The 27,546-nt window shown below is 36.7% G+C and overlaps 1 protein-coding gene across 15 annotated transcripts in view; it reads right to left on the reverse strand.

The window, feature by feature from the left end:
• Positions 1 to 27,546, reverse strand: part of LOC130162951 (calcium-activated potassium channel subunit alpha-1) — a 109,835-nt gene that overhangs the window by 75,550 nt on the left and 6,739 nt on the right. For all 15 annotated transcript variants that reach the window (XR_008826323.1, XM_056366864.1, XM_056366870.1 and 12 more), the window contains exon 2: positions 21,317 to 21,460. Coding sequence is in view for 14 of the 15 variants with exons in the window: in XM_056366864.1 (XP_056222839.1) it covers positions 21,317 to 21,460 (144 nt within the window). In the remaining variant the exon portion in view is untranslated. The remainder of the gene's footprint in view (positions 1 to 21,316; positions 21,461 to 27,546) is intronic.

Here is a 27,546-nt window from a genome sequence, read left to right on the forward strand (position 1 = left end):
ATGATGATTTTTTCATTTTTATGCTGTACTATGATATTTTTTGACACTTTATGCCATACTATACTATGATGTTTTTTTTATTTTTATGTCATACTGTACTATGATGTTTTTGACATTTTCATGCCATACTATACTATGACGTTTTTGACATTTTTATGCCATACTATACTATGATGTTTTTTGACATTTTTATGCAATACTATACTATGATGTTTTTTTTTTACAGTTTTATGCCATACTATACTATGACGTTTTTGACATTTTTATGCCATACTATACTATGATGTTTTTTTATATTTTTATGCCATTACTGTATTTGATGTTTTTTTTTTACATTTTTATGCCATACTATACTATGATGTTTTTTGACATTTTCATGCCATACTATACTATGACGTTTTTGATATTTTTATGCCATACTATACTATGATGTTTTTTGACATTTTCATGCCATACTATACTATGATGATTTTTTCATTTTTATGCTGTACTATACTATGATATTTTTTGACACTTTATGCCATACTATACTATGACGTTTTTTTTATTTTTATGTCATACTGTACTATGATGTTTTTTGACATTTTTATCCCATACTATACTATGATGTTTTTGACATTTTCATGCCATACTATTCTATGACGTTTTTGACATTTTTATGCCTTACTATACTATGATGTTTTTTGACATTTTCATGTCATAGTATACTATGATGTTTTTTGAAATTTATATGCCATACTATACTATGATGTTTTAGATATTTTCATGTCTTATATACAATTATGTTTTTTTTTTTTAATTGTCATGCCATACTATACTATGACATGTTAGGACTAACCTTACTATTACAATATTATCCCCCGCACACCTATAAGGGTTACTTTATCCGGTGGTACAGTGGTTAGTACTGTTGCTTTAGACTGCGATAACCGTGGGTTCAAATCCCAGCCGTAGCATCTTTCTGTGTGGTTTGCATGATCTCCCTATGCTTGGGTTTTGTCTGGCTACCTCCTGCAATCCAAGGATGTACACCTTAGGTTAATTTACATTTTAACTATAGTATGAATTTTTTTTGACATTTTAATGCCATAAAATAGTATGATGTTTTTTGACATTATCAGGCCATACTATACTATGATGTTTTTTGACATTTTTATGCAATACTATACTATGATGTTTTTTGACATTTTTATGCCATACTATACTATGATGTTTTTTGACATTTTCATGCCATACCATACTATGACGTTTTTGACATTTTTATGCCATACTATACTATGATGTTTTTTGACATTTTTATGCAATACTATACTATGATGTTTTTTTTTACAGTTTTATGCCATACTATACTATGACGTTTTTGACATTTTTATGCCATACTATACTATGATGTTTTTTTATATTTTTATGCCATTACTGTATTTGATGTTTTTTTTTTTACATTTTTATGCCATACTATACTATGATGTTTTTTGACATTTTCATGCCATACTATACTATGACGTTTTTGATATTTTTATGCCATACTATACTATGATGTTTTTTGACATTTTCATGCCATACTATACTATGATGATTTTTTCATTTTTATGCTGTACTATACTACGATATTTTTTGACACTTTATGCCATACTATACTATGACGTTTTTTTTATTTTTATGTCATACTGTACTATGATGTTTTTTGACATTTTTATCCCATACTATACTATGATGTTTTTGACATTTTCATGCCATACCATACTATGATGTTTTTGACATTTTTATGCCACACTATACTATGATGTTTTTTGACATTTTCATGCCATACTATACTATGATGTTTTAGATATTTTCATGTCTTATATACAATTATGTTTTTTTTTTTTTAATTGTCATGCCATACTATACTATGACGTTTTAGGACTAACCTTACTATTACAATATTATCCCCCGCACACCTATAGGGGTTACTTTATCCGGTGGTACAGTGGTTAGAACTGTTGCTTTAGACTGCGATGACCGTGGGTTCAAATCCCAACCGTAGCATCTTTCTGTGTGGTTTGCATGATCTCCCTATGCTTGGGTTTTGTCTGGCTACCTCCTGCAATCCAACGATGTACACCTTAGGTTAATTTACATTTTAACTATAGTATGAATTTTTTTTGACATTTTAATGCCATAAAATAGTATGATGTTTTTTGACAATATCAGGCCATACTATACTATGACATTTTTGACATTTTTATGCCATACTATACTATGATGTTTTTTGACATTTTTATGCAATACTATACTATGATGTTTTTTAACATTTTTATGCCATACTATACTATGATGTTTTTTGACATTTTCATGCCATACCATACTATGACGTTTTTGACATTTTTATGCCATACTATACTATGATGTTTTTTGACATTTTTATGCAATACTATACTATGATGTTTTTTTTTACAGTTTTATGCCATACTATACTATGACGTTTTTGACATTTTTATGCCATACTATACTATGATGTTTTTTTATATTTTTATGCCATTACTGTATTTGATGTTTTTTTTTTACATTTTTATGCCATACTATACTATGATGTTTTTTGACATTTTCATGCCATACTATACTATGACGTTTTTGATATTTTTATGCCATACTATACTATGATGTTTTTTGACATATTCATGCAATACTATACTATGATGATTTTTTCATTTTTATGCTGTACTATACTATGATATTTTTTGACACTTTATGCCATACTATACTATGACGTTTTTTTTATTTTTATGTCATACTGTACTATGATGTTTTTTGACATTTTTATCCCATACTATACTATGATGTTTTTGACATTTTCATGCCATACTATTCTATGACGTTTTTTTACATTTTTATGCCTTACTATACTATGATGTTTTTTGACATTTTCAGGCCATACTATACTATGACGTTTTTGACATTTTTATGCCATACTATACTATGATGTTTTTTGACATTTTCAGGCCATACTATACTATGACGTTTTTGAAATTTTTATGCCATACTATACTATGTTTTTTTACATTTTTATGCCATACTATACTATGATGATTTTTTACATTTTTATGCCGTACTATACTATGATTTTTTACATTTTTATGCCGTACTATACTATGATTTTTTTTGACATTTTTATACCATACTATACTATGATGTTTTTGACATTTTTATGCCATACTATACTATGATGATTTTGACATTTTCATGCCATACTATACTATGATGTTTATGACATTTTTATGCCATACTATACTATGATGTTTTTTGACATTTTCATGTCATACTATACTATGATGTTTTTTGAAATTTATATGCCATACTATACTATGATGTTTTTGACATTTTTATGCCATACTATACTATGATGATTTTGACATTTTCATGCCATACTATACTATGACGTTTATGACATTTTTATGCCATACTATACTATGATGTTTTTTGACATTTTCATGTCATACTATACTATGATGTTTTTTGAAATTTATATGTCATACTATACTATGATGTTTTAGATATTTTCATGTCTTATATACAATTATGTTGTTTTTTTTTTTATTGTCATGCCATACTATACTATGACGTTTTAGGACTAACCTTACTATTACAATATTATCCCCCGCACACCTATAGGGGTTACTTTATCCGGTGGTACAGTGGTTAGAACTGTTGCTTTAGACTGCGATGACCGTGGGTTCAAATCCCAACCGTAGCATCTTTCTGTGTGGTTTGCATGATCTCCCTATGCTTGGGTTTTGTCTGGCTACCTCCTGCAATCCAAGGATGTACACCTTAGGTTAATTTACATTTTAACTATAGTATGAATTTTTTTTGACATTTTAATGCCATAAAATAGTATGATGTTTTTTGACATTATAGGGCCATACTATACTATGACATTTTTGACATTTTTATGCCATACTATACTATGATGTTTTTTGACATTTTCATGTCATACTATACTATGATGTTTTTTGAGATTTATATGCCATACTATACTATGATGTTTTTGACATTTTTATGCCATACTATACTATGATGTTTTTTGACATTTTCATGCCATACTATACTGTGACGTTTTGTTTTTTGACATTTTCATGCCATACTATACTATGACGTTTATGACATTTTTATGCCATACTATACTATGATGTTTTTTGACATTTTCATGCCATACTATACTATGATGATTTTTTACATTTTTATGCTATACTATACTATGATGTTTTTTGACACTTTATGCCATAAAAGCAATTGGGATTTGAACCCACAGTCATCGCAGTCTAAGCAAGTTTTAACTATGATGTTTTTTTTTACAGTTTTATGCCATACTATACTATGACGTTTTTGACATTTTTATGCCATACTATACTATGATGTTTTTTTACATTTTTATGCCATTACTGTATTTGATGGTTTTTTTTTACATTTTTATGCCATACTATACTATGACGTTTTTGATATTTTTATGCCATACTATACTATGAATTTTTTTTGACATTTTCATGCCATACTATACTATGATGATTTTTTCATTTTTATGCTGTACTATACTATGATATTTTTTGACACTTTCAGGCCATACTATACTATGACGTTTTTGAAATTTTTATGCCATACTATACTATGATGTTTTTTTACATTTTTATGCCATACTATACTATGATGATTTTTTACATTTTTATGCCGTACTATACTATGATGTTTTTTGACATTTTTATACCATACTATACTATGATGTTTTTGACATTTTTATGCCATACTATACTATGATGATTTTGACATTTTCATGCCATACTATACTATGACGTTTATGACATTTTTATGCCATACTATACTATGATGTTTTTTGACATTTTCATGTCATACTATACTATGATGTTTTTTGAAATTTATATGCCATACTATACTATGATGTTTTAGATATTTTCATGTCTTATATACAATTATGTTTTTTTTTTTTAATTGTCATGCCATACTATACTATGATGTTTTAGGACTAACCTTACTATTACAATATTATCCCCCGCACACCTATAGGGGTTACTTTATCCGGTGGTACAGTGGTAAGAACTGTTGCTTTAGACTGCGATGACCGTGGGTTCAAATCCTAACCGTAGCATCTTTCTGTGTGGTTTGCATGATCTCCCTATGCTTGGGTTTTGTCTGGCTACCTCCTGCAATCCAAGGAGGTACACGTTAGGTTAATTTACATTTTAACTATAGTATGATGTTTTTTGACATTTTAATGCCATAAAATAGTATGATGTTTTTTGACATTATCAGGCCATACTATACTATGACGTTTTTGACATTTTTATGCCATACTATACTATGATGATTTTTTACATTTTTATGCCATACTATACTATGATGTTTTTTGACATTTTCATGCCATACCATACTATGACGTTTTTGACATTTTTATGCCATACTATGATGTTTTTTTTACATTTTTATGCCATACTACACTATTACGTTTTTGACATTTTTATGCCATACTATACTATGATGTTTTTTTACATTTTTATGCCATACTATATATGATGTTTTTTTTTTTTACATTTTTATGCCATACTATACTATGATGTTTTTTGACATTTTCATGCCATACTATACTGTGACGTTTTGTTTTTTGACATTTTCATGCCATACTATACTATGACGTTTATGACATTTTTATGCCATACTATACTATGATGTTTTTTGACATTTTCATGCCATACTATACTGTGACGTTTTGTTTTTTGACATTTTCATGCCATACTATACTATGACGTTTATGACATTTTTATGCCATACTATACTATGATGTTTTTTGACATTTTTATGCCATACTATACTATGATGTTTTTTTTACATTTTTATGCCATACTATACTATGACGTTTTTGACATTTTTATGCCATACTATACTATGATGTTTTTTTTTACATTTTTATGCCATACTATACTATGACGTTTTTGACATTTTTATGCCATACTATACTATGATGATTTTTTACATTTTTATGCCATCCTATACTATGATGTTTTTTGACATTTTCATGCCATACTATACTATGATGATTTTTTCATTTTTATGCTATACTATTATATTTTTTGACACTTTATGCCATACTATACTATGAGGTTTTTTTTTATTTTTATGTCATACTGTACTATGATGTTTTGTTGACATTTTTATCCCATACTATACTGTGATGTTTTTGACATTTTTATGCCATACTATACTATGATGTTTTTTGACATTTTCAGGCCATACTATACTATGACGTTTGACATTTTTATGCCATACTATACTATGATGATTTTTTACATTTTTATGCCATACTATACTATGATGTTTTTGACATTTTCATGCCATACTATACTATGATGTTTTTTTACATTTTTATGCCATACTATACTATGATGTTTTTTGACATTTTCAGGCCATACTATACTATGACGTTTTTGACATTTTTATACCATACTAAACTATGATGTTTTTTTACATTTTTATGCAATACTATACTATGATGATTTTTTACATTTTTATGCCATACTATACTATGATGTTTTTTGACATTTTCAGGCCATACTATAGTATGATGTTTTTTGAAAATTTTATGCCATACTATACTATGATGTTTCTTGACATTTTCAGGCCATACTATACAATGATGTTTTTTGACATTTTTATGCCATACTATACTATACTATGATGTTTTTTGACATTTTCAGGCCATACTATATATGATGTTTTTTTTTTACATTTTTATGCCATACTATACTATGATGTTTTTTGACATTTTCATGCCATACTATACTATGACGTTGTTGACATTCATATGCCTTATTATACTATGACGTTTTTTGACATTCTTATGCCTTACTGTAATGTCTTTTCTTGATAATTTTATGCCCTATTATATTATGACGTTTTTTGACATTTTTATGCCATGCTATACTATGACATCATATAGTACGGCATAAAAATGTCAAAAAAAAAAAATCTTAGTATACCGAGGCATTAAAATGAAAAAAAAAAAACGTCACAGTATAGTTAGGCATAAAAATGGCAAATGTAAATTAACCAGATGTGTACATCTTTTGATTGCACGAGGTAACAGGAGAAAACCCAAGCTGGTATAGGAACAACATGCTACCTCAACAGAGAAGGCCCCATGCCCGGAATTCGAAACCATATCCTTCTCAGTATAATGCAACACTTCTAACTATTGTACCCCTGTCTTAACCCATCACAAAGTCATAGTAAAGTAAGGTATAAAAATATCATAGTATGGTAAGGATTAAAAAGTCTAAGTATAGTGAGGCATAAAAATGTAAAAGTATGACGACAGCATCAGAAGGATGATACATATCATACAATCCCAAGACAATAACTTAACTCATTGTGTGTCATTCTGAAAATGGGCAGGCTGTTTTGACAATCTAGATTCACGACTGATGCGAAGTTGAAGGAAACAGAGCTGGATGGGTTCACTCTCTTGGCCTTCTAGCTGCTGGATCAGTGACTCTGCCAGAGTTATTTCTCCATCCTCTGGGCTGTTTTATCAAGGACATCAGACTGATCAGCAGCAGGACAGCAACTGAATTACCATATTGAACCATAGTGTTGTTGGTTCATAAGTCTAGCTCAAATGTGCTGAGCAAAGAGGAAAGAGTGCACATAAAACCTCCAGGTATGCCATTAAGCCTAAAAAATTAAGGCATTAGTTTAATGTTCTATTTAATTAACTTCCATTCTAAGTGTCATATTGAACCAAACTAGTCTCACATAATTTTAAGAGTAATGTAACAACCTCTGAAAATCTTCTCACCTTGCTGCAGTAGTGATGTGCAATGAAGTGATGTGTTTCACCTCTGACCACACCCATCAGTGATGCTGAAGGTGAAACTGACAAATGTTTAAACTGAGCAAACAGTCTGTTGTTAAAACATAAGAAGAAGTGACAGAAGAATAAGATATTATTCATTTAGTTGTGTTGGTCAATCAAATATATCTAAGGACAAATTCCTAGTAGATTACTTTATACCAAGACAGGTTGATATCTATTGTTTACCTGACAGCTCTTGCGTGGAAAGATAAAGTCATTATCACTGTGATAACTTTCCAGAGTTCAAATCCTCCCTCATGGTTATTATGAACCTCTCTGTAGTGTTTGGGAGTATTCAAGGTTTCACACTGTGAGCTCCCTTCAGACAAAGTAAAGCACTTGAGACATTCTGAGTGTAAGTATTAAAAGTATTATTATACTTGTCTTAGTCTACTACTGCTGGGGAATAATCATGTTTGAAGTTTTGGAACTACAGTTGAAGTTGAGGTTTTCTTTTGGGGAGACTGTAAACAGAAAGTATGATGTGCCATGTATTCAGTTAGTTAGCCGTGGGCTACATCATCAGAATGTTTTTTGGTTTTTTTTGCTTATATTTATTTAGATCTTTGCACCATCAAAACTATGCCAAATTAGCCATTAGCAGTTCCTTTTTAAAATGTACCAATGGATGAATACGAAACTATTACCTGATTGCATTAATACTGATTAAAACTTTAAAACATGACAATTCCCTGCCCAGGTCTGTAGTTCTGAGGCGTGTCTTTTTTTTCTGTGGTTTCTAAGTAAGGTAATTAGAGATGAAAAGTAAAGAAAGTAATAGTAAAAGAAATACTAGAGTACAACATAAAGTATGAATGGAGTATAGTAATACTTAAAATTAATTAATTCAACTTAAATTGAGCTATTTCTCCTTTAGCTGGGGATCCCTGGGAACCCTTATAGACCCAGTGGGTGTCTGGAGCAGCTGAATGTAATATTCAGGTTTGTACTGCATCATTCTGAAAATTTCCCAGGATGAGCAGAGACATTGTGCAGGCAGTACAGTATCCTAAGCAGGCCTTCATCAGTAGCTTTTCCTTTGTGCCTTCGACTTTCACACTCCAGAGTAAAACCGGTGGGTTTAAGGGATTTCTCTCTCATCTTGTCAATAAAAGCAGATTATTCCTTTGTCTTGCAGGCTTCCTGTGGAGCCGCATGCAGCTGCTTCCACATCATTAGGGATGACTATCAGCATTACAACGTTTCCAGAGGGATAGACCTGCTTTTCAGCAGTAATGCAATTCCCAAATGTGGATCCATTCGCATCTACATGGAATGAGCAGCAGAATTTACAGGTTATTTAGCACTATACTATACAACTAGAGTAATAAAAATGTATGTGTACATAGAATATAACTTGTTCAGTAGACACTGTTCAATTCACACGAGTTTCATGTGTCATTCTTTCCTAAAATTGGAAATTAATGTCTAGTCTGACATTTAAGAGACCTTTACTAATAAAGGCCTCCGACATACACCCATACCACAACAATATTTTGATTGGATTTATTCAAAACAATGAATCCAAAGGTTACCATGGTTAAAGTAAGAACTCTTATTCCCAACATTGTCTGAGATTTAAAAACAAGACAAAACATACTCTGCGCCATAGACCAAATCCAAACCATGCCAACCTTTGAGGGAATGGAGAAACCAGAGTCCAAAATGGAGGAAGGTGTGTAGCACCATCCAATTTCATATAACCCAGCTCTGTTGAGAGAGAAGCAATGACATTTGAGCTTTCCTCTTTGTATCCATTTTGCCATGAACAGAGCAAACCACTGCAACAATGCACAACCTGGAAGCTGTCAACAAGCTTCCAGCTCCACCTGTGTGTATTTCACAAAGATTTTACCAGGCATTAATTCATAAAAATTTGCCCACATCAAAAATGCTAAAACACCAACATGGTTCAGGTATCCTATTAAGGGACCTATTAAGTCCCTCTTAAGTCTTTTTCAACTTGATATTTAGGGCACCAGTATAAAAAAAAAGAGCTCCTGGCGACATTATTTACACACACACTCTCCTTGGTGTTATAGCAATCCTCACTAGACCTCACACCTATAAAACAAAAAGGGATGTTTTGTCAGTGCAGCCAAAAACAACCTTTATGAGCCCTGATTTACCGTCTCTCTGGGCACAGATGAAGACACACACCAAACTACTTGGTTATGGTTGGGAAAACATCGCCTTCAAGGTTTAAAGAGATTAATTTTGACTATTAGTAGGAGGCGCAATGCAAATTAATGTCTCTTGAAGTCACAAGCTTTGTGCATAGGATGACTGATTAAACGACTCATGCTGACATTTCTTTCTAGTGGGGATCGTCTTGCATCTCTTCTTGTCACACGTTCTGTTGTTTCACTTGACTCCATCACAGTGCTGCACTGCAAACACAACAGCAACTAAACCTAAAAATATGCATATCATGTCTGTGTTCAGATTTGACTGAGTTGTGGCTCAGAGAAGGAAAACAAAGTTTGATGAGAACTGCAACAATCTGGCACCAATAAAAGCAGCTTATTTTGCATACTGTATATGAGCTGGGTGACACAGCCGCTGCAGATGCCGCAGCTGTTGACCAAACTACGAAAACTAACTTCCTGTTGTTTTTCGAAACACCCACATATCTTTGTCTCCCGTCGCGCCCCTACTTTTCCGTGTGTCTCACAGTTTGAAATTTGTTATTTACTCTAAATGTTTAATAAACTGTACTGGATGAGGTAATCTGTATACAGTACTGGAACACACAGGCAATTATGCAACTTAATGTGCCACTTATTTATTGGATATTCCACTGATTTATTCAGTTGATATAAACAATACTTGACACTGTGCACAGACTTTGAACATTGTTTATTATTTAATTATGGGAAGCACTTGAGGCAGGTTCCTGGTAGCTAATTTAAAGTTTTCAGTCCTGCCAGGAGACCCAGTGTCTGCCTGGAGCTGCTATTGATGGGAAATAAAAATAAAAAAAAAGTCGAAGGGGTTTAATTTGAGACACAACATCTGTCTTCTTCCTTTTGCTTTTTCCTTTTTTCTAAACACTTTTCCAAACACACTATCCCAAGCTATGCACTGTATATGGTATCAGATTGAGGCCTTAAAAACATTGACAATGTACTAAGATTTTAATGGTGTACTTTAACATTTCTTTTACATTCTAATTGAATGAGTGATGTGTGTGTGTATATATATATATATATATATATATATATATATATATACACACACACACACATACATATACACACATCACTCATTCAATATATATGTGAACACACATACATACACATACTATATATCATATAGTATGTTACTTCTTGTTGTGAGTATTATTATATTCTCTAACACACACCGTGAGAGAGAGTGTATGTTGATGACACTATAATTATTGACACTGTTTTAGCAAACAGCCTCTGGTGTTGAAAACAGTGGGTCAAAAATAACCGCTGAACTTTCCCAACAGCTGCTGTCCATATTACAGTACGTGGCAGCATGATGTACATTGATTTATGATTTAGTATAAATAATGCCTTCTCTGAATGTGTCACGTGTTGAACATGACTGAAAAATTGTGAGAAATCTGGAAAATAAAAATCAGCCATATTCCTTTCCTTATACTGCGAATGCCATCGAGGAAAATGGCTGTTGTTGTCAGCAAAAAAGCAGGAGACTCAGTCGAGTCTGCGGGGTGTGCACAGCCGCTCACACTTCCACATTCACTCCGTAACCCAACATCAACACACTGAGCTCTAATCTGTGCTGCTCAGTGAACTTCAGAACACACAGCAGGGAGTTACAGGCTCCTGCAGGCTTTTATTGGGAATCAAAAAAATGAAGGAAAGGATAAAAAAAAAAAAAAAAAAAAAAAAAATCCATTTTGAACACGAAGGAAGAAAAAGAGGAATGGGCTCAGAGGTTTCTGAGTGCATGATTAGATAAAAAAAAAAAACTCATTATTTAGAAAGCTATGTTCATCAGCCAGGTGTAATGAGTAAAGAACCTGCCGCTGTGCTGATGAAGTGTGTTGGTTATTTTTCCTAAAACTACATCGCTATGGACATCTATGGACGACAAAGTAAAGATAGAAAAAGTGGAATAAGGCCATGAAAGCAGTGAGTCATAGAGTTCTGCTGAGGAGGCCTGACTAGTGCTGAATGTATAATGGAGCATTTCAGCAAGACACTCGGATCATTTAAACTGTTTATACAGCATGTGAAATCTGTTGTGAGTAACCTTTTTGTGTTTGGATGAAAAATTCATGACACCTACCCAATCATCGCACAAATAAGGACATGTTCACTAAGTGCTGTGTGTTTGGAGGCTGACCTGAGTATCTAACTCAGCAGCGTGAAAGTTTACACTAAGGTACCCTGAGCACATTTGACTTTATGAACAAGGCCACTAACTCAGTAAGTCGAGCGAATCATCTCAACCAGCTGGTTTCAGAAACATCTTTCAAACATTTAGACGATGACATTTCTCCAGTCATCAGTTAAGTTTTCAATTTACCGTGGTATTTACTAAGACTAAAGATGTAAATGAGCCCAGTTGAAGTTCATCTGATTTGCATTAACTGCAGCTAATTAAGGTCTGATGCTGCTGTTTTGAAACATTTTGTGTGCTTCTGGAAAGCAGAAGAGTATAAGAGAGTGTTTACTGTTGCTGAACTTGGAATATTGGTGTATATTCATCCCCACAGAGGAATATGTGAGGAAATATTATAAACAGCCTGATTTTATCAGCTCAAAAGATCCGACAATGAAAGGGTTTTACTTTGCTTTAACTAGATTTTGCTATAGAAAGATAAAATAATATATAACAAGCCTTATACGTAAGTATTACTCACTGTTTTAGTCATATCACACCGGACTGGCTCTGCTGTGAGCAGTAAAAGTTCAGAGAAATTACATATTCATGCAGGGGGCCACTGCAGGAAACAGGATGGTAAAATCATATGACAAATAACAGGTTGGTGTATTGCTGCTCTTTTGTCGTGTTTTGAACTAAAGTAAATAAGTAATCTCACTTTTTCTGTCATTAATTCACTGTTTCAACATGGCTACAGTCTCTCTCTCTCTCTCTCTCTCTCTCTCTCTCTCTTCTCTCTCTCTCTCTCTCTCTCTCTCTCTCACACTCTCTCTCCGTCAGCAGACTGTACACCAGTTTTTCTCTCACGTCAAATTTCAGATACAGTTTCTCCTGCTGCAGTTCTCAGTCTACAGTGATAAACCAGGTGCAGCTACTTTTTAAAAACATAGATTTATTAGGATCTTTTTTAATTCAATACCTTCTTATCATATTTTGCAAAATACATTTTGCATGAGACAAACATAAACTTTTCAGTGGTGCTGATTTCCTTCCATTTTACTCATGCAAAACCATGATGTGGTCCTTTAGTAATTAAGGACAGAACCAATTTGTCTGCTTAGCACCCAGAAGCTTGGCTTCTAACCATTAGCCATATTGCAGATATTAAAAAAAAAAAAAAAAAAAAAAAAAAGGATATTACAGCACTTGGAAACTGGATCCTCCCTTAAACCCTTGGCAGCTCCACGCAAGTGCTCAGTTTGTGTTTCATGTTGAATAGGTTGCACTGTAACTACCCTCAGCCTGAAACCTGAGCCTCTGTTTGTTTGACACTGGTCACTGTGTGTAGTGAGCGATCTGATCTATTAGTGCTGACGACGTCCTCTCCGAGCTGTGAAAACAATGCTGCTATCCTTGAACATTTTGGGTCAAGCCCATTGGAACGTCTCACTCTGCGTCCTGCTGTTCGCTCGACTTGAAGATCTACTTGGGAATCTCTTTGCTTTTTATAACTCCGTCATGTGACAGGATTCATTCAACAGTCTACTCTCATTAGACCACAACAGCATGTTCTGCTTTGTTACAAATAACAGACTTAAACTTATTCTACTACAGTTTGCACCATTATTCAGATATTAAAATATCCACAATCAAAACATGCAGTGTAGAACCCCAAATCCCACAGTGGCTTAGCCGTGATTTAAGCCATTCTGGAAGCCGCCCAACCACTCTCACAGGGAAGCGTAAAGAGCTTAGGATGGGTGGGGATGGAAGTGTCTTCCTCCAGCCTCTCTCTGGGTCTGTCTCAGCTGAAATACGAGTTTGTAATTCTCTTGCCTCTGAGTGGAATAAAACAAGAGAAAGCGGCAGACAGCTTAAGGAAGCTGACAAAAAAGAAAAAGAAAAAGATATTTATGTTTAAGAAAAATAAAAAAAAAACTTCTCTGATCTCTGTCTATCGATGTGAGAGGAAAAATCTCATTGAAAGAGTTTGATTGGAGAACAAGTGATGACTCACCTCTCTGGCAGCTCTTCAGAGAGGTGGGGCTCTCACTGAGAGAGAGACACAGAGAGAGAGAGAGAGAGAGAGAGAGAGAGAGAGAGAGAGAGAAACTCTGCCCTGCGCCAACAATTGAAATGGAAATTCCTCTCGTGTTAAAATGTAAATCATGTTCTGTATCTACGAGGGTGGACGTACTGTAACTGTAGCAGCCACATGCAGTTTTTAGGGTTGAGGGGATGTAGGATGGTTCTGAGACATGTCTGGATTCATATTCTGCAGTCGGAGACAATTTGATTTCAATTAAGCGCTCAGAGTGAGGGCTGAACTTCAAGCGAACTTTCAAAATCATAACCTGTTATATGACCAGTTTGCAACAACATCTATTAACCTCCAACTTTTCATTTTCGCTAAGTGGCTGTGTTAATTAATTAAACTGAACTTGCCAAGGAAAAGCCTGTTTGATGTAAAGCGCCAGCTGCAAAAATTCAAGAGTTACCTCATTCACACCTCCTTTATGTCTGACTTCCCTGTGAGAGAGAGGAAAGGGAAGGTTGTGATGAGATTTGAAGACTGCCTGAGCTCTAATTCTGCAGCGATTGCTGGGTCATTGTGTAGCTAATGATTTTTAATGAAAACTGGAGAGCCAAACTGGTGACGGTTGTGAATTTCTTATCATACTCCTGCTCATGAATTGGGATTTTTGGGATGGGAAGAATGTTATCGCAAACCTCTTCTCCACTGTTTTCGCTTCTTTCTGAATATGATGCTACTCCCCCAAACTAATTATACTACACCGAGTGTTCGTGCCAAATGAGATCCTCCTGAAAATGTGGCGGCCAAGAGAAGTTCCAAATTAGAAACGCCTCCCCCCACCCCCCCACCGGGGTATGGTAATTATCACACCTGATACTTGCTGGTGTCCGAAGCGAATCGTACGATTGCTGCGAGAATTTGGCCCCACGATCGCAAAGAGTTCAGGATCAAGCAACTCTCGAACTGTAGACTCTGCAGGCACAGATGGCCGCAGGTCAAGACAACCTCAAATAAATGTGTCGAAGCGACACTCAGATTTGTCTGTGTGCTGCACGGAGGGCAAATATTAATGATGTTATGAATCTAGACAGACTCCAGACACTCCAGACACCACACAAAGCAAAACAGTCAACAATACACAAGACAGCTTTATCCTTTGGATTAAAATTCTGAGGCCCGTATAAATTCAGCTGCAGTTTCTAACAAAAAACATCAGCAATTTTATTTTTTTATTTCATCACTTTGATTTTGTGAAACAAAAAATGTTCCCCATGCCTTCCAAAAAGTGGCAGCTATAGGAGCAGATGAGCTAAACTGTTTCCAAATCCTTAATGTTGAATAAACTATTGAATTTCTTCAATAGAGTGCTGCCATGTTTTTAAAGGAGCACACTGATTTAAGCCTGTTAACAGCAGCCAAACGCATGTTTCCTGCTGCATGAAGACCCTGACCACCAGCTTGCAGTAAACAAGGTTCTTTTGTGACACTGACAGCTCTGAAAATGATTCTGTTCATGAAACGTGAAGAGAAAAACAAAAAGAAAATGTAAATGAGCTGCTGATTAATGCGCCAGAGTGTACAAGAGTCCACGGCTGCTTGCTGCTCTGGGAGGTTGTTCTTAGGCACAGAGTTGCTTTGAACTGCATCCCAACATCAGCATGCTAATATCCTCATAGTGACAATGCTAACATGCTAATGCTCAGCATGTGTAATGTTTCTGTTAACATGCTAACATTTGGTAATTAGCAGCAGAAATGGCTAAAAACAGACATGGTTTAACTAAAGAGTGTTTGCAAAGTAAATGGCATTTTTAAAATGTAATAATAATTATAATTAAAAAAAATCTTTTTATAACAATGAGTTTACCAGTCATTTTTAAATAATCAAAACTGTAATACAAAAGATATGTACCAATATGTTCCCACATTTCTTTTTAAAAAGGAACTACTCCAAAAATATTCCAATAAATCAGTTTTTTCTTTTCGAGTAGTTTATATCCTGTTTCCTTCTAGAGCAATAAGATTATTGCATTTGAATGCAGAAAAAGTTTAATCAGTCATACTATTAGTACCAGTATTTTGAAGTGCACTAACCTTGTTCTTTCTCGTTTTAAGATGAAAAATATTGAAACAAGTTGAATTTTATGGAAACTAATTGAAATCTTCTTACTGTACTAGCAGATTTCTTTTTCACACTTTGACAATAGAACGATTTTAAGAAATGACTTAATAAGATGTTCTTTGTCTTGACTGGGGACTATAGAAAAGCAGCAAAATAACTTTAGTCTCACATGGCATTGTTTCCTCCTGGAAGGCCCTGACAGAACAGGCCTGGCAGCTGCTGTCACCCGAAAATAGCGGCAGACTTAGAGGCGGGCAGAGAGCCGCGTGACGCAGCCACGTTGTTCACTCTGTTGCACTCGCCGCGGTGAAAGTCACACACGATCCCACTGGCATCAGAATCCACAGGTGGCAAACACCCTCCTGTCTTTGCCACAAGGCCAGGGGGCGTGTATTTAGAATATCTGTTACATATGACAAGGGTGACGTCCTAATCTGAAGCCAAGAGTCAACTGGGAACGTCAAGAAAAGGGCACGTACAGTAAATGCTGTTAGAATCCTTTCATGCTGAGTTGAATACTGTTGTAAATGTGATAATAAAGCAGCACTAAGCTGAATTCTCAGTCATATAAAGGGATAAGTGCTTCTGTGACAATTTTCTGCTGCTGCAGAACCATAGTTGCCACTGAGAGAAAGGAGCAAGTCACCCACAAAAGTGTTTACTCTCTCTGCCTTTTGCTTTTTTTGTCACCCTCATCAGACAAAAAGCTTTTCCATGTAGTGCTACAATTGCCACGGCTCACAGAGCGTCACTCAGGAGGAGGAGGAGGAGGAGAGTTTGTCCGCCTGATTAAAATGCCCTTCTGGCCCACCTATAATTTTGTTCAGAGCTCTCTTCTCCAACTGCAGCTGCTCCCAGGTGACATCAAATCTAGGAAACAACGGTCAGCACAAGAAGACGACTCCTTCACCCGGTCATCCAATAAGACGTCTCCACATACTGACCCCGGGTAATCCTAGACAAGTGAATCGGCTGGGCAGCACTTTTTGTTTGACAGCTGGTGATGAACTCAAAGTGAATTCTTCTGCATGTCTAACCTGCCACGGAGCAGATAATAGCAGTTGTCATGTATAATTGCTGTAGAAAATAGTATATATGAAAACACCCAGGAGGATGGAAACCTTAGTGCTTAAAAATAAATTACCAAGCTAACTCAAATATAATCACCTCTAATGAAATGAGGAAAAAAAAACGTCAGCAGCAACAAAAATCGATGAAAATAGACTGTTCAATCAACATGGTTCACATACAGATATTTACCATATTGAAAACCTTTGGTCATACATGCAAAGAATCCACTTGCCAAATGAATGCATTTCTAAGTAGCGTGACCTATCCTTATAGTAACAATATATGGCATGACCTGCTAAGACACGCTGTGTCTGAATCCTTTAAGTAAAAGGGCATTAACACAGCCTGGAGTTAACCAACACAGCCAAACAACCCGAGACAATTCATCCAAGAATTTAATACCACAAGCTCAGTTCGCTCTGTGACTGCAATTGGGGTTAGGGGGCAAACACTGCAAAGCGAATGGTGCCAGAGGGCAGTTCTGGGCTTCCATTAATAGAAAACCTTTCTGTGGCCAGAATAATAGCTTTGCGACATCCCCCCCCCCCCACCACATCCCCTCCTGTGGACCTCTAGAACCGGGCTAAATGTCACTCAGCAGGATCCCATCATTTAAGAGAAATCACATTTTCCCTCAGAATACACTAACCTCAGACTCACTATCGCACGCTCACAGGTTCTTGAGGATCACATTCTCGAGGGAAGTGCGACCGAACGGGAAACAGATGCATGACATTACAGGAGACTAACTGGGTTTTTTTGGCACAGGTGTGAGCTGCAGCCACCTGTTCAGCCCCACAGAAAGTTTTGTTTGTTTTGACGTGAGCAAACAGTAACATGATGACATTTTTAATGAATAGCGAGGGTGGTCTAGTTGATGCAAAAGTGACTTGGGGGAGGGGAAATGCAATAATGCATAAACTGACAGATGGGATCCTTCTGTGTCCCCAATCTGGGGGGAAACCATGTCCTTACATGCAGCATGCTGCTGACCTGAAATTAGAAAAGTAAACACGAGGCTTTGCCTTCTCTGTTGAGGGCATGAGTGCAAGTAGAGCGCCGATCTCCAGCAGATAAAAATTTACAGACTGAAAGGTCATCAGGAAGTGTCCTCTCTGATAATCAAATAGCCCTAAAGGCGAGGTTTGATCATTTACAATCTGCTGAGATGTGTGGCCAGCCGGGCAAATGAACATCGGGCTTGTGGGCCTTCCACAGGGCAGCCTGCACCTGTTCATCACTCGACATCCAACATCAGAGGTAAACATTCAGCCCAGCATGCGGCTACTTCCACCGTGCAACACGTCACATTTGGGTGAACAGTGTCGTGCTGCAGTTGTTGAGGTTATACTGACATTCAACAGAAATGTATGATTTATTGGTTTATGTTTTGGGTTTGGCCCTTTTGAGTTTTATCATGGGAGGTTGCAGTGGTGATTGTGCACATTTTTAAAAAGCATCTTCAAAACTCACTTCTTTGCTTGATCAATAATTTTGCATTTTGTTTTTTTGTTTTGATTGGTAGCTTGTTCTCTCATTTATTCCTTTCCTCTCTCCCTTGTATGAAGTACTTTGTAACCAAGGGTTTGAACAGAACAGAGCTGTATAACTGACTCCACACATCAACAAATGTCTGTTTGACCAAGATTCATAAACCTTCATCAAAATTACAAAATACTGCAGCTGAGCCTCCTTTTTGCATAATCCATGTCTCTATTACCATAAGGATTCAGAATTATTCTCTCCTCGACTTCATCCAGATCACTGTTTAATTATTTAAGCAGGTTTAATTTGGTAAAATTAATTAGAGGACATGCATTTCACTTGGATTCACATGCACCAATCATGGAAAAGAACTGTAATTTCTAGTATTAATTTCCCTGGGTACAGAGAGGTGAAGTAAAAAACAGTCAATCCATCCTCTGCTGGACTTTATCTATAAACGCTGCGTGAAAAATAAGAAAAAGGTAAAGAAAATCATCCACATTAAAAAACTGTTTCAGAATATTTCAAGAGCAGATGGCCGCTAGCAAAATTATGTTTTTAAAGAAAAAAAGCTATGTGGGTGAAGATGAGGGAATAGCAAGCTCAACTTTACTTAAACATAGACAGATAGATGTACAAAATAAAAACACACACATTCACACACCCAGCCTTTCATTTAAGCCATTGTATGCTCGTACTAGCCAGTAAAATTCCCTCTCAGCTGGCCTGCAAATAGGCTTTAATGTGCCCCCTAAACAGGCTGACATACAAAACACACATCTGCCGTGTTTAGGTAAGCTGCAGTTGCCATGGTTACAGACGAGCACTCGCTAAACAGTTGTGTGTCAGGCCATCATTGAGACAAAGCACTTGAGCACACACGCACGCGCACGCGCGCACACACACACACACACACACACACACACACACACAAAGACAGAAATGAGTTGAGGTGAGCGTTGGTGGTTCAAAGTGAAATACAAGGAAAAACAGCATGGCCGTCAGGATGATGTCACGCTTCTATTAGCAATATGTCGCTGTCACCATTAACCGTCACTAGGGTCTGTGCTCAGGACGTACTAATAGAAGCTGCCATGGGGACAACCTGAGTTCAGCCTGAGTCATCAGAGTTTCATATGACATTTGGAGGAGGATGAAGAAAATGTGCTGTTTTTAGCCCAAACTGAGAGCGAAAACAAAAGTGTTTTATTCCATTCTGAGTATCAACTACCTCCTTGCAGAAGCTTACGGCTACACACCTCATCTCAAAACAACAACCTTGACTGGGTTTTAAATGGCTATATCCACTTAAAGCAAGAACAGTTTTCCACAAACAAAGCACATTTTGTGACCAAAACACTTGACATGAAGTGTCACAGTTTTATCCAGCTTTTGTCCCACAAACATGAAGCAAGTGGCTCGTTAATATTCCACATCAAAACCATAATGCTTGAGTGTGTCTGCCCACCCAGCACTCTTGATTAACAACCTCTACTCGCTGAGCCAACTGGCAATGCAGCATCACATTTAGGGGGCTGGGTGAAAAGTGGGATCAAGCCCCGAGCACTGCGGCAAGCCTTGGCATGGCGCTGCCGCTCATGCCATTTCATTTCATCACGCCTCAGACTTACTACTTCCATTGCCAAGCATTTATAACTAAATCATCTCACAGGAAAAATAAAATAGAGTCTCCATCACACATAAACTGTAAGTTGCAAAATAAGCATCTGATTGCGATCACATGCATTCTTGTAATCCTGCTGTAAAGATGATAACATGTTGTCAAAGAGGCATGTGATATCCCCGTGACAATGTCAACAGACACACCGAATGCCATAGCAACCAGTTCAGTTGACCAAATTCAATTGGTAAATTGTACATGTCCCTCCCTCCGTTCTGGATCTGTGTCTCTCTGCCGTCTGTGGGCATTATGGGGTGTATGACCTTAATACACTCTTTAAATCTCTGCTCTTTGTAGCCCTGACTTTGTTTTAATACGTTTGCCCGCCTGTGTGAGACATGAGCTAGCAAGATAAGCACTTCCAAATGGTATATTTATGTTGCGGACAAGCAGAAATAAATTCAAGGAACATTCAAGCGTGCCCAATTTGTGGCTTGTCAGATGCAAGCTCCTCCTGAGCAAGGTTTCTGGCTTGTCCTATAATAACAAATCTTTTTCACAAGGCGCTCTCGCAGAAAAATACACTTTGAGGGAGTTCAACCCGAGTGCCGAGCTGTCATGTGGAAGTTTGGGGATGATCATGATCAGCTGTCACGCTTCATCTCACTGATCTCTTAACTGACGGCCTGCTACATGTAGGCTAAAGTAGCTCGAGATGTCAATCAAAGATTAAACGAAGGATGATGACTGAGTGTGAACTCACCAGGACTCTTCCTGTCAGTGTCTGAGCGGATATCATGACTCCGGCCCAGTCTTTGACGGAGGTCATCCAGCCCACCTCACTGGCTGCCGCGTCGTCCTTGTCCGTACGTTTGATGCCATCGCCTGTGGTGATCCGATGGACCTCCTAAAAGAGACAATGTAGTCACTTAATATTTTTCACATTTTAATGTCTGTTTTTTACATTATCACTGATTGTTGCGACCCAATACTCTAACCCTTGTTCATCAAATTACAACCTTACACGACAAAGCATTTTTCCTGGGTACAAAGGACCACAACAGCACAAAAGACATGTTTTCCAGTTCCAACTATTCCAACTATTTTTCAGAAGCTACACTTGTCAAGTCCTAGTTTCTCAATGTGTGTCTCCAGCTAGTGTCCAGGCCACAGCACAGAGACCAATAAAGACAGCGGGGACCCACAGGTAGAGCTACATGGTGGTATTAGTGCACCAGGTAAGGTTATTTTCTGTCAATTACTGTCAGTGATGTCCAGCAGTGCAGACGCTTTGAAAATCAGTGTGACAACGAGGAGCTTGAATTTTCATCCAAGTGAAACTGATTTAACCATAAAGTTATTGTTTTGGTTGTGTAATCAGATTTTCGTATATGACCAAGTGTTTATAGCATTAGCATTAGCTGTGAGTAAAAACACAATTAGCAGTTGGTGGAGAGCAGCTAACAGTAGTTAGTTATAAGACTTTAATTGTTTAGACCCACATTCGCAAAAATTGCTTCTTCCGTCATTATAAGTAGCCTGTAATATTGTTTTGGACATCAGAAGTCAAACCTTTGCATGATAAGAGCCATAGTTCTTTTTTTTTTTTTAGCAGGGAGCAAGTAGCTGCTAGCATCATGACCTAGAGGAGATATTAACAGAAGTGAAAATGCTCTTGAGTATTACTGGGTGTGTTTAAAAGTCCTCTGGATAAATATACTCATAATTAACACAAAAAGTTTCCTTTAAACCTTTATTACCATAAATTATTTTTTAGCTACTTGGGGGCAGCGCAACAAGCTGTAAACACAACATTGATATATCACCTTATAGCAAACATGCTACCATCTAGCGTCTGGAGTCGAGTTTCTGGCCACCTGATGAACCCAAGTCCAATATTCCCTCTCCTTTTCATTAGCCTTGTCAGTGTGTTCTTTGGTACATGGTTTATCAGAGCTTTTTTGCTTAAAGCAGCTGCCTGCAGTGTCTGGAAACAAAGTTGGTAAAAGCGAAGAACAGTAAAGCTGCAAAGCTGTAAAACTAAAATAATGAGCTGAAAGAAATGCTCCAGAGCACTGAGGGGAACTGCAGATTTGAGTGAGATCATTATAAGCTGTCCCTTTTCACATTTTACAGAATCACTTCATTTATTGATTAAAAAAAATTTGATTAGATCAGCTTTAAGTAAACATGAAGGAGTACCACCTACGGCAACACAAACTTTGTGAATAGAAACAACCAGCTAGGATTTGTGATTGGCAGAAATCACAAAACATGAGTAATCGCTTAATACCAAAAATCACTAGGCCTACTTCAAGAACATAAATGCATCTTTCTAAATATATTGACCAGGCTCAAGGCTTTCAAAATAAACCTATGCACATGCATGCACGCATGCATACAGTAAACATACAGAGTGAGAGCTGCAAAGAGACTCCAGGACTGTATCCATGGCAGCCACTGAGCTCCTGGTGTTTCTGCTCCACTGAGTGAGTGGGCTGCCTGCCTGCCTTCCTGCCTGTCTGTCTCCCCACCTGTCTTTCTCCCCATCTGTCTGTCTGTCTGTCTGTCTGGTGGGACTGGTATGATTCAGAGAGCAGGAAATTGAGACTGGATGCAGAGGTTAGCCATGCTCCCTGATGAAACACCCCACAGCCTCAAGGCTATAACGACTTGGACTCTTTACCCCGTGACATCCTCCTCCTCCTCTACCTTAATGGTGTCACACATCACTTTCCCTGAGGCTTTTCTCCTACAGCTCTGTTCGTCAAGTCAATTAATTGATATAGTTCGCATAGTTAGAGGGGGAAAATAAGTGCTCAATGTTTATATGGTTTCCATTAACTTAAGTGCCGTGTATACACTATTACAGTGGTCCATTTTGTTCTGGTGCTTAAGCCCAAGATCTCAGTGTGCCACATTCTCCAGATGCAGGATGGGCTATTGTGTGTCCAAGCGATAGGGCAGCCAGCCTCAAAGACCTCCTGGTATGCAACTATGCAACATGTGCTGTGTTTCCACTCCATCATAAATCTTTGTAAAGCTGAAGGGGGTGCAGCACTGTTGAAATAAGTGAATGAATGAATTAATGAATATATAATGAATATGGGCTACACAGCTATGATTAGACGACAAGAGCATCTGTTTGCCAGCAGTCTGGTGTAGGAAAAAGGGAGGTGGGAAAATAACTGTTATCCTTTACTTAACTTACAGGGGAACCATGGCAATATTCTGTATTTTTGTTATTGTACACACTGTAAAGACAAAAATTTTTTTTTTTTTTTAAATTCTGTACGACTTCCTTAGGTCCCGCTCCCACTGTTTCCTACTGAAGATGTGACTCTATGCAAACAGCCTGCAAGTATACAGTATACATAGACAGTATATATAGCTTCATTTGAAAAAAAAAAAAAGGGTAAATTATTTTCTAAAGCAGCTGGGCACTGTTGTTTTAGTAGCAAATGTTAACAGGAGTAAATAGTCTATTTGTTGTGGACTATTTTCAGACGCAGACTCAGTCCACAAGTCAGTGAATATGGGATCGACTCAAAATAAACTACACTGCCCATGTTCATTGAAAGGGAACATGCAGGCCAGTGCAACTGATCTTCACTAAAACCTGCCAGATATAACTTATTATCATGAGCCATCAGTCATCAATGAGCCACACTGTTGCACTGGGTGACGATGTTTTTTCTTTATCATAAATATGGTCACTCAATTTATTTTGACTCATTCCCACATACACCATCCTGCTGCTGTAGATACAACAGCAACACGTGTATTCATTCACCACAATAAATAGTACCCAACAAATGAATAGTTACTTATTTCCTATTTGAGTAACATTTGCTAGAAACCAGGAAATTACTGAGCCTTTATAAGAAATTAAACTATACTTATTTGTGAGCCATTTGAAAACATTGAAAACATAGAAAATCTAAAGAAAAAAAAAAACCAAAACAAACAAACATCAATATCCTTTAATAGTTTTTGGACAACAATAGAGACACAGAGAAATAAGCCATATCTGGCTTTGACCACAGGAAATACTTGTTTGAAGGATAAATTCTTTGTTATCTTTTAAGGTAAAGTATCAAGGAAGAAGTACATCAAGATTAAAGTCCTGCATTCAAAACTGTACTTGAAAGTGAAGCCATGTCAGATAAAATTCAAAGAACTGACTAGCTAAAATGAACATGTACATATTTCCTGAAGTATAGAAGATAGATATCATTTGCAATATTAACAGACAGTATGAGAATATAATCATAAAATTCATTCATTCATTCAAAATCTTGTTGAGCTTGACACGTTTTTCATTTAAAATAAACTGGTTTGCATTTAATATCTAATAACTGAGTGTCAGATAAATACAGAGGAGAAAAAGATACAATATTTTGCTCAGAAATGATCTTCCTTGGAAATAAAGTGGAGAAATTTTAGCAAGGGTCAGAAAATTAAAATAGTCAAATTCTATAGTACATATGTATAATTACTTACATATTTTACATGTTTTTAAAGAAAAATGGCTTTTGCCAACCCACACACCAAAGATTTCAACCACCATTATTATTACTAAATAGCTGGCTGCACAAAGAAATTCAATCATGTTCAGAGCCATTAGTCAGAGACAAGCAGACCACCAGCAGACCATGGTACACTTCCTACAGCCTGTCAAGGGCCCAGCAGCACTAACCTGATAAGACTATAATAACATGTCTTGTTCACTTAGTAGCTAACGCAGCCAACGAGATACAGGAACGGAAAATTCGGTGAAACTGCGATGTAGAAATGAGAGGTAACAGGTAGGAGCTGTTTTCAGACAGACATAGGCTTTTCCATCACTTAGTTGTGAACTGTACCGAGTGTAGTTTTAATTCAGGTCGAGCGTGCCGTGTTTTGCTGTAATAAAATGGGTAAACAGACTCCTTAGCTGCAGTTATTGTACCCTGTGAACCAAACCACTGAGACTTTCCAAGGTTACATCATTTATTTTGGAAAAAAAAACAAAAAAAATCTTTTCTGACTGGCCTTGAAACGGAGCCTCTGGGGGAATTTAAGTCAAATCTCACTTTTGAATCCCCTTAAGGGGATCAGGGTGAGTGGATCAGGCTGTGGGTTTGAGACTGAAAGGGAAAAGAACATGCTGTTTGCCTCGTCAGTCAGCAGCCTGTTGAATAGGGTGTAAAACTGTTAAGGAACACAAAGCTATAGGATTCCAGTTTCATTGCGGCAAACTGGCAGTAAAAAGGCCATAACGCTGCATCTTTCCCATGATCTGAGGAGCCTCTGGGTTGCACAGACTTAAAGTCAGGATGGTATGTTTAAAATAAAACTAGCTGATACTACGTGTTGTCAGGGGTTCAGAAGCTGTTTAACCATCCAACAAACACTATGGTTGAAACATTATCATCCCCTTACAGGCCCTACAATATACTGACACCACGAGAGAAAAATATCAGAGTAGCCACAACAGAACACATTTTACTATAATCATATAATTAATGAAAGTTAATGCTATGCATGTTAGCATGGTGGCATTAGCCTTTAGCTCAGAGCACCGCTGTGCTTACGTACAGCCTCAGTGTCTTTAAATGTTTTAGCTCTTGTTGATACAGCTTTCCTTTTTTCGTGCAGTCCTACTGAATAATATAAACACATCTCCTGAAATGGATTAGGTTTGAACAATAACAAATTGAAAGTTTGGACTCGTTATATTTATGAGACATGAAATTTGAATTGGTTAAATGAGCCACTTAGCGAAATGAGATTCTAAAAACGGCTCAGTGGACACATTTTGTTATTCTAAAGATGACGGAGCAAGCGTTTCTCCTCGGTTTCCTGTCAGTAAATGGGGTTAGATATCTTTTAGGATGCGTGGTTGAGTCCTTAAGAAACATTTGTGTTAGCTATAATATTAAAAGGAGTGATTCTGCATCTCTTGGGGAGTTTCTGTACTAGGTTCATGTTTACACGACTGATTCAAACTAAACATGACTTTCCAGTCTACTAATTGGTGACGTGACAACTCTGAAGATACCTATGCCATGATTAAAGATGATTAAAAAGGAAAGGACAAAATAACCCTAATGATGTCATAGTGATGTCATCAGGCTTACCTTAATTTAGGCTTGAGACTAAACTGTGGGCATCTTAGAGGCAAGGGGGCAATGAAAGAAACTATTCAGTTGCATTATGGGAATTGTAGGAACCAGTTTTTTCAGAGCTTGAGACTATAGTCTCTGCTGTTTCGATTTTGACTGTTTGTTTGTTTAATCCGTCTTCTTCAAGTGCCCCGACTTTAGGGGAGTTCAACAATAAATCACTGAGGTACATCTCTATAGTGTTTTCCCCCCATGTTTTGAAGACTTTAGGATACATTGTGTGATATGGGACCGAGTTGTGGAAATGTCTTATGTAATGTCCCTTGAGGGCCGTATTGTGTGATCTGAACCTCTTTTCTATGGTACTAGTTCATTTACGGTCTGTTTATAATGGAAAGAGATCAATTTGTTTCCTGGCATCCTCTGATTGGTGGATTTTTCTGCGTGAGAGCTTATATAGCCAACACATGCATACTGTTTGTCTATATGTCTATATTTGCACTTTACTGACATTATTTAAAGCCTCAGAACTTCATCATACAAATTATGGACATTGTGCGGGATTCTTTGTTTTCTTTCCAAAACCTTTTTATACGACACGTTCTCTGTCCTTTTGACCTAAACAGCTCCATGAAACACTTGACCTGATGTTGTGACACAGGCTGCGTTGAGGGAAGTGATAGCCATTAAGCAGTCTTAATTGGCGTCATGCTGTTATCCCTCTACACTTAAATGACCACATCTAAAATGATCATATTTTTAATGCCAGTGAAGGCAGAGTTCAAAGATTCATGATTTGCTATTCATGCCTGTGCCCAATTATTTTTTAAAAGGCTCACACATTTGATTTCATCTGAAGGTCACATGCAGGAAGACACCTTGAATG

The sequence above is a fragment of the Seriola aureovittata genome, chromosome 21 (genome assembly GCF_021018895.1).
Source record: "Seriola aureovittata isolate HTS-2021-v1 ecotype China chromosome 21, ASM2101889v1, whole genome shotgun sequence".
Lineage (NCBI taxonomy): Eukaryota > Metazoa > Chordata > Actinopteri > Carangiformes > Carangidae > Seriola > Seriola aureovittata.